This window comes from Galeopterus variegatus, unplaced genomic scaffold (assembly GCF_000696425.1).
Source record: "Galeopterus variegatus unplaced genomic scaffold, G_variegatus-3.0.2 Scaffold160, whole genome shotgun sequence".
NCBI lineage: Eukaryota > Metazoa > Chordata > Mammalia > Dermoptera > Cynocephalidae > Galeopterus > Galeopterus variegatus.
The window spans coordinates 507172-522855 of record NW_007726271.1 but is presented as its reverse complement, the minus strand read 5'-3'; the positions used below and the strand labels follow the sequence as shown (position 1 = coordinate 522855).

Genomic DNA, 15684 nt, shown 5'->3' with positions numbered 1-15684 from the left:
TGATTTACAAAAATTACTTGGCCACATTAACTGGCTCCACCCGTCTATGGGCATTCCTACTTATCACTTACAACATTTGTTTACTACCTTAAAGGGAGACCCTGATCTGTCCTCCCCTCATTACTTATCCGAAGAAGCAAAATTAGAATTAAAACAGATTGAATCCTTTTTACATTCCAGACAATTAACACATATTGTTAAATCTCAAGTCACTCATTTCATTATTTTAAACACCCCACATAGTCCTGCATGTTTGCTTTGCCTATTTCTTCCTCAAATAGGAGACATTGAATGGGTTTTTCTTACCCCATCAACAAAAAAATAAATTATATACTAAATTAGAACAATGTATTCATTTACTCACTAGGGGAAGACACCGTTGTCAAGTACTTACTGGGTATGATCCTGATATTATTAATCCTGGTCTTCCTAAAACTGATTTTTACACTGCCCTTGAACAATCAGTCTTTACTGATAACTATGGCTGCTTTTGTTGGTAAGATACAATTTTGATTACCCCATGATAAAATTTTACAGGGATTCCAAATACTGCCAATATAATTAAAATCCTGTTTATCCCCTATTCCCCTCCCTCAAGTGCTAACTGTGTTTACTGATGGTTCTGGCAAATCAGGAAAGGGATCGATAACATGGCAGGAACAGGGAATCTGGAAACATTTTGTTACTATCCATCATAAGTCCACTCAAAGGGCTGAATTGGCAGCTGCCATTGCAGCTTTACAACATTTTTACAATCAGCCACTTAATTTAGTAGCTGAATCTGCCTCCGTAGTTGGAGTCTTACAGGTAATTCAAGACGCATCTATCCACGAGGAAAATGATTTTCTTTTATTTGAAATGTTTCGACATTTACAAAAACTTACTCAAAAATGACATCATCCTTCCTATGTAACTCACACGCATTCTCATTCTAGTCTTCCTGGCCCTTTATCAATTGGAAATGATATGGCTGATCACTTTGTTATATATAATAATGTTTTACAGAAAGCTATTGATTCTCATCAGTTTTTTCATCAGGGTGCACAAGCTTTGGCTAACATGCATCAGATCCCTTACAGTCAAGCTCAAGATATTGTTCGTGCTTGTCCCGACTGTCAGAGGTTTTCTAAATCTAACTTCCCTGGAGGAGTTAATCGTCAAGGAATAGCAGGTAATGAAATTTGTAAAATGAAAGTCAATCATTATTCGACTTTTGGACGTCTTAAATATTTACATGTTACTGTTGATACTCACTCTGGTCTTATTCATGCCACTGCCCAAACAGGAGAAACAGCTAAGCATGTTAAAAAACATTGTCTTTCTGCCGTTGCCACCATGGGGATTCCAAATCAAATTAAAACAGATAATGCACTGGCATACACCTCCAAAATCTTTCAAGTATTCTGTGACAACTGGAACATTAAACATGCCACAGGAATCCCATTTAACCCCACTGGCCAAGCAATTGCTAAAAGAGCTAATGGCCTTTCTAAATCTCAAATAGGTAAACAAAGGAGGGGTAATATAGATATAGGACTGGCCTCTCCTGGACAGGTCTTTAAAGCTCTGTTTACACTAAACATTTAAAATTTAACTTCCATAAATTAACAGCCACAGAACGACACTTTATACTTCCTAAAAAGAGACCTAGACCATTGGTTTTATTCTGCCACCTGCCTGTGGGACCACAGTGGTTGAGAACTGTTGAATTCTTAACACAGGGGACAGGGTATGCATCTGTTCTCTCACCCACAGGCCTGCTATGGATTCCTGCTAAGGCTGTTGAAAGGACTTGCCATGCTAAATGATACCAACTTTGCTTTAAATGCTTTTGTCTTAACTGTGAAAACCTAATCTATAGCTTTTGTTTTTTCTTTTAAATAAATAAAACAGGGGGAGATGTGGAGTATGCATAAAGCAAATGTACTTCACAGGGCCTGGTTTTCCAAAGCCTTACAGTTTCAAATATTGACCTTGCAAAGGACAGGAAGTTTTCCCCAGGCTAAAGTCTCTGTTGTAAGATAAAGAACTGTAACACAGCAAGGTTGCTGGCTCAAAGACAGGTTATGGATTGATATGTAAAGATACTGAGAATGTTTGCTAAAATCAAGATTTGTTAGTAGATTGACTTAATTGCATTATAGAATGTCACCTTGCTTGTCTTATTGAATGTTACCAACTTCTATTGTTAAACTGTACTTAGCAAAAACCCCACCTATGTTCTTGTCCTGTAACTTCCTGGTCTAAAGAATAAATGCAGGAAGAGAACCCCAATTCGGGGTTAATTTCCCAAATGGAAGGAATGCCTCTCTCTTGAGGGTTCTGGGAGATTAACCCCTTTTCTGGGCTTCTCACTGCTCAGAAGAGATGGGCTTTGAGTAATCTTTGGCAGCTCCATCACCTAGGGGACAAGGGCTGACAAATCTGTGGGAGGCAAAGCAACACTTTCTCACTGACATAAACTACCCGTTTCCCAGTAGCTACGCCGACTACCCATCTCAAGCCCTGTGGACTTATCTCTGCAGCTGCAGTACCAGCCCATTGGGCCGCCCAGCCATCAGCACCATCTTCCCTTCCCAGTCAGGCTAATTGTCGGTTGATTATCACACTCCTTCAGGTCTGACAACGTTCCACACTGGAACAGCCTCTGAGATGCCAGACCACAGAATGTAAGAGGCCAACCTGTTTCTGCCACAGCAGGAAGGATGTAAGTGGCTTCTGTATGAGGCAAACTGACCTACTGTCAGTCTGGGCCTCCTTCAACCCTTTAGATATTGGCTCACTGCCATGCAGGGACCTCTGATCTCTGCATAATTCTGGGGCCCTGACCACCTTCCATCTCTGTACATCTTTTATGGGATGCAAGACTCATTCCAGCTCCCCTCCTAGATTTAGAGCAAGTGCATAGCCTCTTCTCCCCACACTTACAGAATGGACAAAAACTACGTCCCAGGTGTAGCTTTTTGGACAGCGCTGGGAAAGGAAATAAAAAATTAATTTGCCTGTGTTTGTTATTAGAAATTCATACCACAAGCAGTTCTTACTGGAAATGGTGCTAAGCCTTAATTCTGATTCCACTAATACAGAAGCATAAAATGGCTTTAATTTCCCTTTATATCACCCCCAATAATGGCTATCTAAACTTCTCCTATGCAGAAGTTAAAAAAAAAAAACAAAACAATTTTAAAAATAAGAGGGGATGAATGTTTTACCATGAGTATTCATTACTTTTGAAACCAGAAATAATTCTCTATTTTTACAAAAGGGTAAAAATATTTCTCTTCGGGGTAGAGAGAAAACAATAGGCATAATAACATGGTAACTGACGCTCAGCAACCTACCAAATTCCCTTTTTATCTCAGTAATTAACTCAACCAACAGGGTACAACAAAAAGCAAGGCTTGGTAGGGTATAATTTATATTACAATAGGCTTTTCCCTCCATATTAATAAGTAAGGCAGTTTGAAGTAAGTTTTTTTTTTTTTTTTAAAGTGGCTAAAACAACTTGAAAAAATACACCAAAAATGCTCTAGTACAAATCCTGTCACTATTTTGTATGGCCCACAGATAATTTAATATTTGAAAAGTCTTTCAGCATGCTCCAACTTCAACCAAAACTAAAGCAATACTTAGCAGGAAAAGTAAATGAGTAAAGCAAATAAAATATCTATATAATTATCCACAGATCAAACAGTTTAGGGACAATAAAACACAGCAGCACTTCAACTAATTCAAGCTCAGAATAACAGAACAACCATTCACTGTTTACCCATGTTTCACATATTCACTAATATAACAACAAATATTCTGGCTAATTTTACTGTTAATATATCTGAGATGATTGTTTTATCTGTCAAATGACTTAAAATCATTTCTGGGTAAGTTGAATAATTTAGGGTATCACAAATATAGTTATGAACAGCCGTCTTGATTTATCTTTTCCCCCTGTGGCTGGTTGGTAAAGGGATACGAACCCTTAACTTTGGTATCTTCAGCACCATGCTCTACCAAATGAGCTAACTGGCCAGCCCCACAAGTACAATTTTATGCCCAGTTTTTGAGTCTTCAAAAGAGCAGGAAAAAATGCCATGATGTTGCTGTAGAAAGAGTATCACTGGGGCTTTGTCTGCCCTCTTCTTCGGGTAACAGGAGGCACTTTATTTTGTAGGACCGCCCCTCCCCTCCCGTATGTCAATCCTAACCCTAACCCTTGCTGCCAATCCCAGCCCCTGCTCGCACAGGCTGGCTCCTGACCCAGCTGGTCCAATTTCAGTCCTTGGCATCCCTTGGACAGCATTTGCTGCAGAAGTGGAATCACTGTCCAGGTGAGGCCAATTAGAGATCTTTCCTGAAACTCTCCAGAATTTAAGCCCACAGCTCCCTGGGTCTAGCCTCAGGAAGAGTAGCAGCCTGAGAGCATGTACCCACCATGCAGAGAGATGCAGAGATGAGGCTGGGAAAGAATGGTATGGGGGGCCTTCTGATGAAGGTCAAGACTTTGGAGCCCACTCTCCCAATGGCCGGCTGCATCTCTGACCTCCTTATACTGTGGTTATAAAAACCAATAAAGTTCCCTTCCAGCTTAACTACTTCGAGCTGCTGTCTGTTCTTTGCATCAAGGAGTCCTGACTAATACAGACGGTAACCATTGGACACTTGGGGGCATTCAATTGTGGTGAAGTCGTTGGACTCTTCCTAGACCCTGTTCTCAGGACACTGCCACTGAAGACCCAGGGGTGGCTCCCAGAGGCCCATTTCTGCTCTGTGACCCTGTCCCCCTGCCAAGGTTCACTGGTCCAAGGATAGTGCCAGTTCAACCAAAGTCTCACCTCCATACATTAGAGTTTTGATCTGAGGGAGGAGTTGTCAGGAGCTGGCCTATGTGAACAGCGGCACTCTAAAGGGAAGAATATGACACTCCACAGAGCCACCCTGCTTCTGGTCCTTCCTGGGCCTTAGTTGTTTGACCCTGTCTTGAATTCCATGAGCCACCCTAGTCCTTCCAAGACATTCTGCATGCTGTCTCTCTCTTTTCTCTCAGCTGCCTACTATTGGTTTATTCTTCAAACCAAGAGAACATGAAATTATACACCAAAAAACCTGTTTCTGTAAATCATTGTAGCATGTATAATGCTTTTTAAAAAATTTTTCTACCTACTGAGACACCTGGCTTGAGCAATCAGGAACTTTCTTTTACCTTAAATGGCAAGCCCAGAGGTAGGGCGGCCCCACGCATGGTATCAGCAGCAGCTGAGTGATGTCATCAGAGCCTCAGTGTTTTATTTCCACGTTTTGCATGAACAGTGCTAACTTCTTTCAAAGGCCAATTCCCTTAAAGTCCCCAAGTGGCTGCCGCGCCCAACAGGGGCTGGGCTATCTGTGTCAACATTCATGTCCAGCAGGAGATAGAGAAGCTTCTCTCCCGTGCATGTTAGTGGCATGATCAGATTTGGAAGTGACATCCTGGCAGTGGCATGAGAATGGCATTGAGATATGCTAAGAGGCAGAATTGACTGCATGGTGATGACTTGGGTGATAGAGGCATGGGAAGGGAGGAGCCAGGGTATCGCCCAAGTTTCTTGCTTGGGCACTTCGATAAGTGGAGAGATCCTTCCCTGAGGTGGGGCCAGAGCTGGTTTGGTGAGACGGTGACACCACCCTGCACATTTAGTGCCTCCCCACACTTCACTATCCAGGAATAGCCTGTCCAGGAATCTGGCTGCAGCCTGTCAGCAAAGCCTCGACATGGAGCAAATTGCCTGTGATGGGAAGATTTCTTAATGGGTGAGATAAGAAAATTGTTTCCCTCAATGAATGCTCTTCCTGCTTCTGCACAGAGAACCACTTATACAAAGCAGGCAGCCGCCTGAATGACAGCTGTATGCTCTGCCAACATCACAGCTGTGTGCCATCAGCATGGCTCATGGTGTGCGCATGGTGGGTGCCTGCACAGCATGTCTCCACCTTCCTTCCACCTGCCACCCCAGCCTTGCTCAGGTGCAGGCCCATGGCCCACGCCAGAGGATTATCTTCCTGGATCCAGCCAATGACTCTCAACCCTGGTTGCACATTAAAATCAACCAGGGAGCTCTGAAAAAATACCAAAGCCTAGGACCCACCTCCAGTTATAGACAGACAGAAAGACAGATACAGATATAGATACAGATACAAGGGTACTTCAAAAACTTCACGGAAAAAATAGAATTAAAAGATACTAATATTTCCATGAACTTTTGAAGACCCTGCATATATATATATATAGTAATAAAACACAGATAACATAAAATTGACCATCTTAAGCATTTGAAAGTATACAGTGGTATCAAGAACAATTACATTATTGCGCCACCATCACCACCATCCATCTCCAAAACTCATTTCGTCTTGCAAAACTGAAACTCTATACACATTAAACGATAACTCCCCGTTTGCCCCTTCCCCCAGTCCCTGGCAATCGCCATTTCTACTTTCTGTCTCTGAATTTGACTACTCTGGGAACCTTATCTAAGTGAAATAATAGAACATCTGTCCTTTTGTGACTGGTTTACTTCACTTAGCAGAATGTCTTCCAGGTTTATCTAGGTTGTAGCATGTGTCAGAACCTCCTTCCTTTTCAAGACTGAATAATATTTCATTGTATGTATATCACATATTTTGTTTATCCACTCACCTGTTGATGAACCCCTGGGTTGCTTCCACCTTTTGGATGTTGTAACTAAAGTTGCTCTGAACGGGGCATACAGATATCTCCAGAGATGTTTTTTAAAAGCTTCCAATGGGATTTGAATATGCAGCTAGGGTTGAGAGCCATGACACATGGCAGTCCCCAGAAACCATGAGGGGTCTGGGGAAGGCACGTGCTACCTTAGTCAGCTCCATCCAGCTGCTCCACGCTAATTACAGTATTCATCATAAGTAATCAGCAGCTTATACATCTGTCTCCTTCCACAGACATGGAGACCCAGGNTCTACCCTACTATTAAAACCACTCATTCCCTTCTGCTACTACAAGTCATGCACCATCATACCCTGGGCCATGCTCTGGTCCTACAGCCTGACTCGTACCTGGGCCTGAGCCCAAGTCTAAGATCTTTATAAAATAAAATTGTGATTGCGACAGCAGCCCTGGGCCCCAACAGTAGTAGAACCGGATGGGGGTGGGGGAATAGCTGCTGTGGCCCCTCGCTCCAGTTTCTTCTGGGATAGATGCTCCAGCACTGAGGGCTGTAGCCGTTTCTTACACCCGCCTGAGAGGTCTCATCTGTCTTTCCACAGGTCTCTACTTCTCCATCCCCACAACCCACTGTAAAAAGAAAAAAATTAGCTGTATTTTTATTGAGGTGGGTCTTGTGTGCTCTTTATTCATGTCTATAGCTCCACATTCTCCTGTTTACTTTGGTTTTAATTTTAACCTGAATTCCCGAGATCCTTTTGTATGGAAACCTATGGAAATTAAAAAGTAGCCCCAGATAAAAGAAATGCCAAAACACCCAGGAGTTCTCCTTAACTCCATATTGCAGTCTATAAACGTGTTTGGAGAGAGCCTCTTTGTCATGCGAAGCAGTGGTGTAGCAAATCAAGAATGTTCTCCTCCTCTTCTCCCCTTCCTCTCAGCAGCCACCAGACAGGATGGGGGCAGCAAGGAAATGCCTCCATAGGTCGAACAGTATGACTGGCCCTTAATTGCTCCATCAGCATTTCCAGCATCTGGGAGCCTTTCACCCACACAGGACTAGTCAGGCCAGGGCTAGGTGAGGCCGGAGAGGCAGGGTTGTGCAAATGCAGGGTTGGATCTTGTCTGCATTTAAAATTTGCATGTTTTGCTCATCATAGATTTTTCTGGCATTAATTCAAACATTTTTTTATAATATTGCGTTAAAATTATTTGTCTTTATACTGAGTTTTTCGGCACCCCTTAAATTTTGTGCTCGCTTGCCTGTCCCCCTCCCCCCACAAGGCCTGGCCCTGAGTCCAGTTGCTTCCAGCAGCCCCCTTTGCATTTTAAGAGGAGAGTGCGATGCAGCTCTCTGACACTCTCTGGAGTCGCACACCCCTTCTCTGGGTTTACCTCCACTCAGTTCCCAGCCTCTGTCCATTGTCACAAATGATCTCCCTGAGTCTGTTCTCTCTGCTGCTTCTGCTTTTCTGCTCCCATCCCTTCCACCTTCCCTGTGATGCCCCACACCAGACAGCAGGGAAAGTCCCTCCAAGATAATTTTTGGCTCAAGTAATGTTTGAGCTTCATAGTTCGGATGCACACAGGGGGCGAGGGCCCATTTGTTTGTAAAAGAAATCTTTCCTGTACCGATTATGATGGTAAGTAATGTCCTTGTGGTAAACCATGGCCATCTTTACCCTCTGGAACTTCAAGGCAGCCGCTGGCACACTCGGAAACTGAATTCTCGACTAATTTCCACTGTGCTAACTGTGGCAGCCTGTAAAAAATTCCTAGTATGGTGCAAGGGAGGACGGACCTTTAAATGCAGATCTGTCTCCCTGTTCCCACCACCACCTCCAGCCTGTGGAAGGAAGCCATCAGAAGACAAAATTGCACCAAATTTAAAGACCTAGGTTGGCTTTATTTGTGTTTCTAGAATCAGGCAACACTTTATTCATAAAGTCGAATAAGTGTTCCAATGAATCTAGCACAGGGGGTTGGTTTTGTAGACAGAAAAGGCTAAAGAAAACAGAAACAAAGAACAAAAAGCAGACCGGTCACTTCCAAGTTACTTACCTTGTAAGGCAGGGACAGGGAGACAGACAAGAGAAAAATAACTGATAGGTTAACATCAAGTTACTTCAGGATAAGGATTAAAACAGAGGGAGCTAAGTTATCACACCAGTGAAACTGGTCTGTGCTGGGAAATTAGGCTGTTCTCTCTCTCTCCTCATTCCTCTGAAGGCCAGATAACAACTCAATTTCTGTTTGCTTCATGGAACTCTGTCAAGAGTGATGACTTCATTTTGATTTTTAGTCTGTTGTTGGGGCCTAGCACAGGAGCTTAGTCCAAAACGTGGACTCCTGTAATTTTTATTTAGCAAAGCAAAGTCATGATTCTGGACTCCTCTGACTTGGCAGGACCCTTACCCCACAAGGGCAGCAGAGACCCTTGAACTTCAGGCCTGTCTCTGTGAAGACCAAAGTGGGGAACTGCTTATTCGCATCCTTGACCCCGGGTGTTTTCTCTGCAATGCCTGCTGCATCATTAGTAAATCAACGTGAAAATAAATGACCTGAGTCTCCATTGCTGTTCCAGCCCATCTTCAAAGTCTTGAGGGTCTAGCCTAACTCAGCCTCATCGATATTATCTTAATGTTACATTACTGTTATTCTGCATGCGCCCTAACATAATAATGACTTAACTCATTGGATTGGCCTGATGAGAAATGTAATTNTGAACGGGGCATACAGATATCTCCAGAGATGTTTTTTAAAAGCTTCCCATGGGATTTGAATATGCAGCTAGGGTTGAGAGCCATGACACATGGCAGTCCCCAGAAACCATGAGGGGTCTGGGGAAGGCACGTGCTACCTTAGTCAGCTCCATCCAGCTGCTCCACGCTAATTACAATATTCATCATAAGTAATCAGCAGCTTATACGTCTGTCTCCTTCCACAGACATGGAGACCCAGGAGGGTGGGGTAGGTTCATTTATCTCAATATCTCCCAGATCTAGCTCCAAGCCTGTAGAAGCTTATCAAGTTGCTGCTGAATAAAAATTCTGAATCCATAGTTTCACTCTACCCTACTATTAAAACCACTCATTCCCTTCTGCTACTACAAGTCATGCACCATCATACNTCTACCCTACTATTAAAACCACTCATTCCCTTCTGCTACTACAAGTCATGCACCATCATACTCTGGGCCATGCTCTGGTCCTACAGCCTGACTCGTACCTGGGCCTGAGCCCAAGTCTAAGATCTTTATAAAATAAAATTGTGATTGCGACGGCAGCCCTGGGCCCCAACAGTAGTAGAACTGGATGGGGGTGGGGGAATAGCTGCTGTGGCCCCTCGCTCCAGTTTCTTCTGGGATAGATGCTCCAGAACTGGGGGCTATAGCCGTTCCTTACACCTGCCTGAGAGGTCTCCTCTGTCTTTCCACAGGTCTCTACTTCTCCATCCCCACAACCCACTGTAAAAAGAAAAAAATTAGCTGTATTTTTATTGAGGTGGGTCTTGTGTGCTCTTTATTCATGTCTATAGCTCCACATTCTCCTGTTTACTTTGGTTTTAATTTTTAACCTGAGTTCCCGAGATCATTTTGTATGGAAACCTATGGAAATTAAAAAGTAGCCCCAGATAAAAGAAATGCCAAAACACCCAGGAGTTCTCCTTAACTCCATATTGCAGTCTATAAACGTGTTTGGAGAGAGCCTCTTTGTCATGCGAAGCAGTGGTGTAGCAAATCAAGAATGTTCTCCTCCTCTTCTCCCCTTCCTCTCAGCAGCCACCAGACAGGATGGGGGCAGCAAGGAAATGCCTCCATAGGTCGAATAGTATGACTGGCCCTTAATTGCTCCATCAGCATTTCCAGCATCTGGGAGCCTTTCACCCACACAGGACTAGTCAGGCCAGGGCTAGGTGAGGCTGGAGAGGCAGTGTTGTGCAAATGCAGGGTTGGATATTGTCTGCATTTAAAATTGGCATGTTTTGCTAATCATAGGTTTTTTCTGGCATTAATTCAAACTTCTTTTTTTAAATATTGCGTTAAAATTATTTGTCTTTATTACTGAGTTTTTTGGCACTCCTTAAATTTTGTGCTCGCTTGCCTGTCCCCCTCCCCCCACAAGGCCTGGCCCTGAGTCCAGTTGCTTCCAGCAGCCCCCTTTGCATTTTAAGAGGAGAGTGTGATGCGGCTCTCTGACACTCTCCGGAGTCGCACACCCCTTCTCTGGGTTTACCTCCACTCAGTTCCCGGCCTCTGCCCATTGTCACAAATGATCTCCCTGAGTCTGTTCTCTCTGCTCCCATCCCTGCCACCTTCCCCGTGATGCCCCACACCAGACACCAGGGAAAGTCCCTCCAAGGTAATTTTTGGCTAAAGTAATGTTTGAGCTTCATAGTTGGGATGCACACAGGGGGCGAGGGCCCATTTGTTTGTAAAAGAAATCCTTCTTGTACCAATTATGATGGTAAGTAATGTCCTTGTGGTAAACCACGGCCAGCTTTACCCTCTGGAACTTCAAGGCAGCCACTGGAACACTCGGAAACTGAATTCTCAAGTAATTTTCACTGTGTTAACTGCAGCAGCCTGTAAAAAGTTCCTAGTATGGTGCAAGGGTGGACGGACCTTTAAATGCAGATCTGTCTCCCTGTTCCCACCACCACCTCCAGCCTGTGGAANCATTCAGCAGTAATTGCTCATCTGAATCTTGCATTCCCTAGGCCAGCAATCTAATTATCTACAACTTTTTTTATATAGGGAAATGGAAGATGAGAAGGGGAAGATGCCTAGGAATATGGTTCCAGGAGGAAGTTTCACAATATATAAACATGCAAATAAGACATAGTAGAACTTGCTTTAAGGCTCATGACCAAACTACTGTGCTGGCAGTTGTAATGGAGTGAATAATTTTTATTTCTACCTATTTTTAAATTAGAACTTGAGAAATAAGCAATTCGGCCAAGGGGCAAGGGAGATGGTCAGTGCTATAATCTGGAAGTCCCAACAAGCAACTTCTCATCCTTCGGAGGAGACCCAGGGGCAATGGGCCCAAATCAAGAATGGGTGGATTTATGGACAGATGTCGAAGTAACAGTCCAGACTCTATAAATCTCAACATTTGCTGGTGGGAAATAATAGCAGCTGGAAGAATCTGGCTCCTGCAGAGTCATATAAGGAACACACAGATATTCTGCTTATAAATGAGACGTAGAGATATAATCCACTTGCTTCACATACTAACGTCCATGCTATTCCATAGAGGTAAGGACTGAGACAGTGGAGCACTGTCTATGGCATGAGAAGCACATATATATATATATATACACATACATATATATATTATTTATTTATTTACTTATATTTTTATTTATATTTTTAAAAAAGATGACCAGTAAGGGGATCTTAACCCTTGACTTGGTGTTGTCAGCACCACACTCTCCCAAGTGAGCTAACCAGCCATTTCTAAATAGGGTCCGAACCCATAGCCTTGGTGTTATCAGCACCACACTCTCCTATGTGAGCCACGGGGTGGCCTTGAGAAGCACCTTATAGCCACCATCTCATTTAGTCTTCACATAACTCTATGAAGTAGGTTCTGTTATTATAAGGAAGCCCTTAACCACGATAATGCATTACATTAGTATTGAACTTTATTACAAAGATGCTTTTTCATCATTCAGCCCATTCAATCCTCACAACAGGGTTCAGAGAGGTGAAATGACTTGCCCAAGGTCACACTGCCAGTAAGTGACAGCGTCAGAACCAGAAGCCAAGCCTTCTGAGTCCAAGTCCAGTTTGTTCTTTCCCATGTCACACAGGAGTACGATAACACCTGGGTGTATGTCTTCTCTTAAGATTTATCATTGACCGAGTCTCAGATTTTAATTGAAAAGTGTTTAAGATTAACGAGTATTTGGAAATAGTGTTTGGACATTAGCCTCAACACATATTTATATAAATAAAACCATATCTAGAGCTGTTTACAAGCAAGTAACTCAAATAGCTAAATATCTTTATCATTAAAAATTAAATAGGAAAGAAATTTACAATACAGCTCATGAAACTTATGAAAACTGGTACATCATGTGGGCTGAAATAGTTTTTTAAACAGCACTAAGTGGCTTTAAAATGAGTGTATAAATGGTGGTGGCTATTATTGTNTTATAGCCACCATCTCATTTAGTCTTCACATAACTCTATGAAGTAGGTTCTGTTATTATAAGGAAGCCCTTAACCACGATAATGCATTACATTAGTATTGAACTTTATTACAAAGATGCTTTTTCATCATTCAGCCCATTCAATCCTCACAACAGGGTTCAGAGAGGTGAAATGACTTGCCCAAGGTCACACTGCCAGTAAGTGACAGCGTCAGAACCAGAAGCCAAGCCTTCTGAGTCCAAGTCCAGTTTGTTCTTTCCCATGTCACACAGGAGTACGATAACACCTGGGTGTATGTCTTCTCTTAAGATTTATCATTGACCGAGTCTCAGATTTTAATTGAAAAGTGTTTAAGATTAACGAGTATTTGGAAATAGTGTTTGGACATTAGCCTCAACACATATTTATATAAATAAAACCATATCTAGAGCTGTTTACAAGCAAGTAACTCAAATAGCTAAATATCTTTATCATTAAAAATTAAATAGGAAAGAAATTTACAATACAACTCATCAAACTTATGAAAACTGGTACATCATGTGGGCTGAAATAGTTTTTTAAACAGCACTAAGTGGCTTTAAAATGAGTGTATAAATGGTGGTGGCTATTATTGTTATTTTCCTGCAGCCAGCTTCTTCTTGCCACTTTCTTCCTAAGTAGCATCAGCACATTCTCAGACCTCTCTGGATACTGAGAGTACCGTGAGGGGGGCTGGTGCTTGGTACACTACCTTCTGGGGCAGTTGACACTGGGTACAACAAAGCTCAGAAGTCTGCATTAAGTTAATTCAGACAGTACTGAGGGGCTCAGATATTTTTTGATCCTGGCATCACGTTTAAGTAAGTTATGACAAAAGATTATCTCTAGTCGGATATATTTCTTATAACTGTCCCTTCCCATTTAGGAAACAAAGGTCTAAACCCAGGTGGCCAGGCAGAAGATGGAAGCAGTAGAGCGAGGACCTGATACTTAGTCCTGACCTCTTCTAACCACGTCAGTCTGACTCCCCTGTTTCTGCACAACCTGAAAAATGGCATGTCTGTGGATTTCTAGGGTAGAGGGGCAGAGCAAAATGATACTGCCATTTACCTGCAAGACTACTAGATTTAATGAAATCTAAAACTTCCAGCAGGTAAAAGGTAAAATTGATTAAATTAAACACAAAATTAACCAAGGTCCAGGGCTGGATCCCTATAATGGCCAACCTCCCCCCTCAAAAAAAATGAAAAAAATAAACAAACACAAAATTAGAGCAAGAGGGTACTTCAATAGTTTGTGGAATAATAGATTAAAAAGATAATACAAATCTTTCCATGAACTTTTTGAAGTACTTTAGTATAACTTTCTAAAGTCTTACTATAATTGGCATTTAAGCAGATATTAAGTGAAATTCTTCTATTTTCAAGATATATTAATCTCCTGTCTTTTAGACAGTTCTAGAAAACTTGGAGCCATCATTTCTAATGGCTGAGCCCTAAACAGCAGCAGCAGCAGCCTTGGAGACTAATTTAGGGCACCACCTCTTTTCTGCTCCTGGCCATGGGGAGTCTGGCAAAAGGATCTGTCAGAATCATCTCAGCCCTGGAGGAACATTTACAAGGATCATAAACTCTTCGCGTCTGTTGCAAACAGAGAATGAGGCGCTGATTCAAGTGCTGTCTAGTCAGTCAGCTCGGGCTGAAAATGCCCTCTGGTGGGGGGAGCCGACAGATGCTGGTCACCTGGAACAGCCCATGTCATGCTGTCCACTTTCACTCTCAGGCACATCCTGATTTAAATTATACGGTCACTTTATTGATGAGGAAATTGTCATCAACAGCTCGATAGGTTTCAGTTCCCCTTAGTCTTTATTTCATGAGCAATGTAGTCCCTCAAAGCAGCTTAACGAGAAAATTCTGAGTGCAACCTCTCTTTACTCCCTCATTATATAAGTACTGCTGGACTTGGGAGGAAGAAGAATCAAGCCTCCTTACCTGGTACCTGTCCATAGTAGAGATCAAGAGGGTGAAGGCAATGGCCGTGGCCGCCATGGCGTGGGTGGAGGGCATTCCAAACTCAGCAATCGCTCTCTTTTCAAGTTTCACAACGGGAGGGGAGGAGGGACGGGGCCACTTCAGGATATCCTTGGCCACCTGACCAATATACATCACCAACTGCAAAATCAAAAGACTGAGGTAAGCCTAACCAAATAAGGAAAATGAATGAATTTTTAAATGTCGTGGATTTATTTTGAGGTTCCCACTTTGTTGGCTGAAGCCTCCTTCCTCTTGGACCAGCTACTTATTGGGAAAGTCTTGTAGGATGATATTTTAGTTGGTAAAAAGAGAATAGGGTTGCTGGATTTTACAAAACCACTGAGCACCTAAGATATGACAGTAATACATAGACTATTTATTTTAGTCATATATTTAACACTTACATAGCTCATATATGTGCCAGGTTCTGTTCTAAGAGTGTTACAGATATTAACTCACTTAATACAATAACACCTGTAGAATGCAGACCTATTTTACAGACAAGTAAACTATTGCACACTCATCCATAGGCACATAGTAAGTGGCAGAACTGGAAGTGACATAGAAAGTCTCGCTTCAGAGTCTGTGCATTAAAGTACTACCTGATGCAACCTCCAAACCTAGGATGATCCTGGGCTGAAAATAATCTAACATTCAAATCAGGCAGCCCTTGTTTTCAAGTTTTAACCACAAAAGTGACTGTTCTTATAGAACATCTAGTTAAAAATTTTTATGCCACTGTTACTCCTGATGTATGTAGGCAACAAACTGAATTTAATTTAACCTCATTCGGTAATTAGGAACATCAGCAAAATTAATGGCATGGGTATTTTCAG

General features: G+C 42.4%; 1 protein-coding gene across 1 annotated transcript in view; it reads right to left on the bottom strand.

The window, feature by feature from the left end:
• SGPP2 (sphingosine-1-phosphate phosphatase 2) overlaps nucleotides 1-15684 on the bottom strand; it is a 66840-nt gene that overhangs the window by 16024 nt on the left and 35132 nt on the right. Inside the window, 3 exon segments of the mRNA XM_008593605.1 lie at nucleotides 3801-3832; nucleotides 6170-6176; nucleotides 14807-14986. Coding sequence (XP_008591827.1) covers nucleotides 3801-3832; nucleotides 6170-6176; nucleotides 14807-14980 — 213 coding nt within the window. The 5' untranslated portion in view covers nucleotides 14981-14986.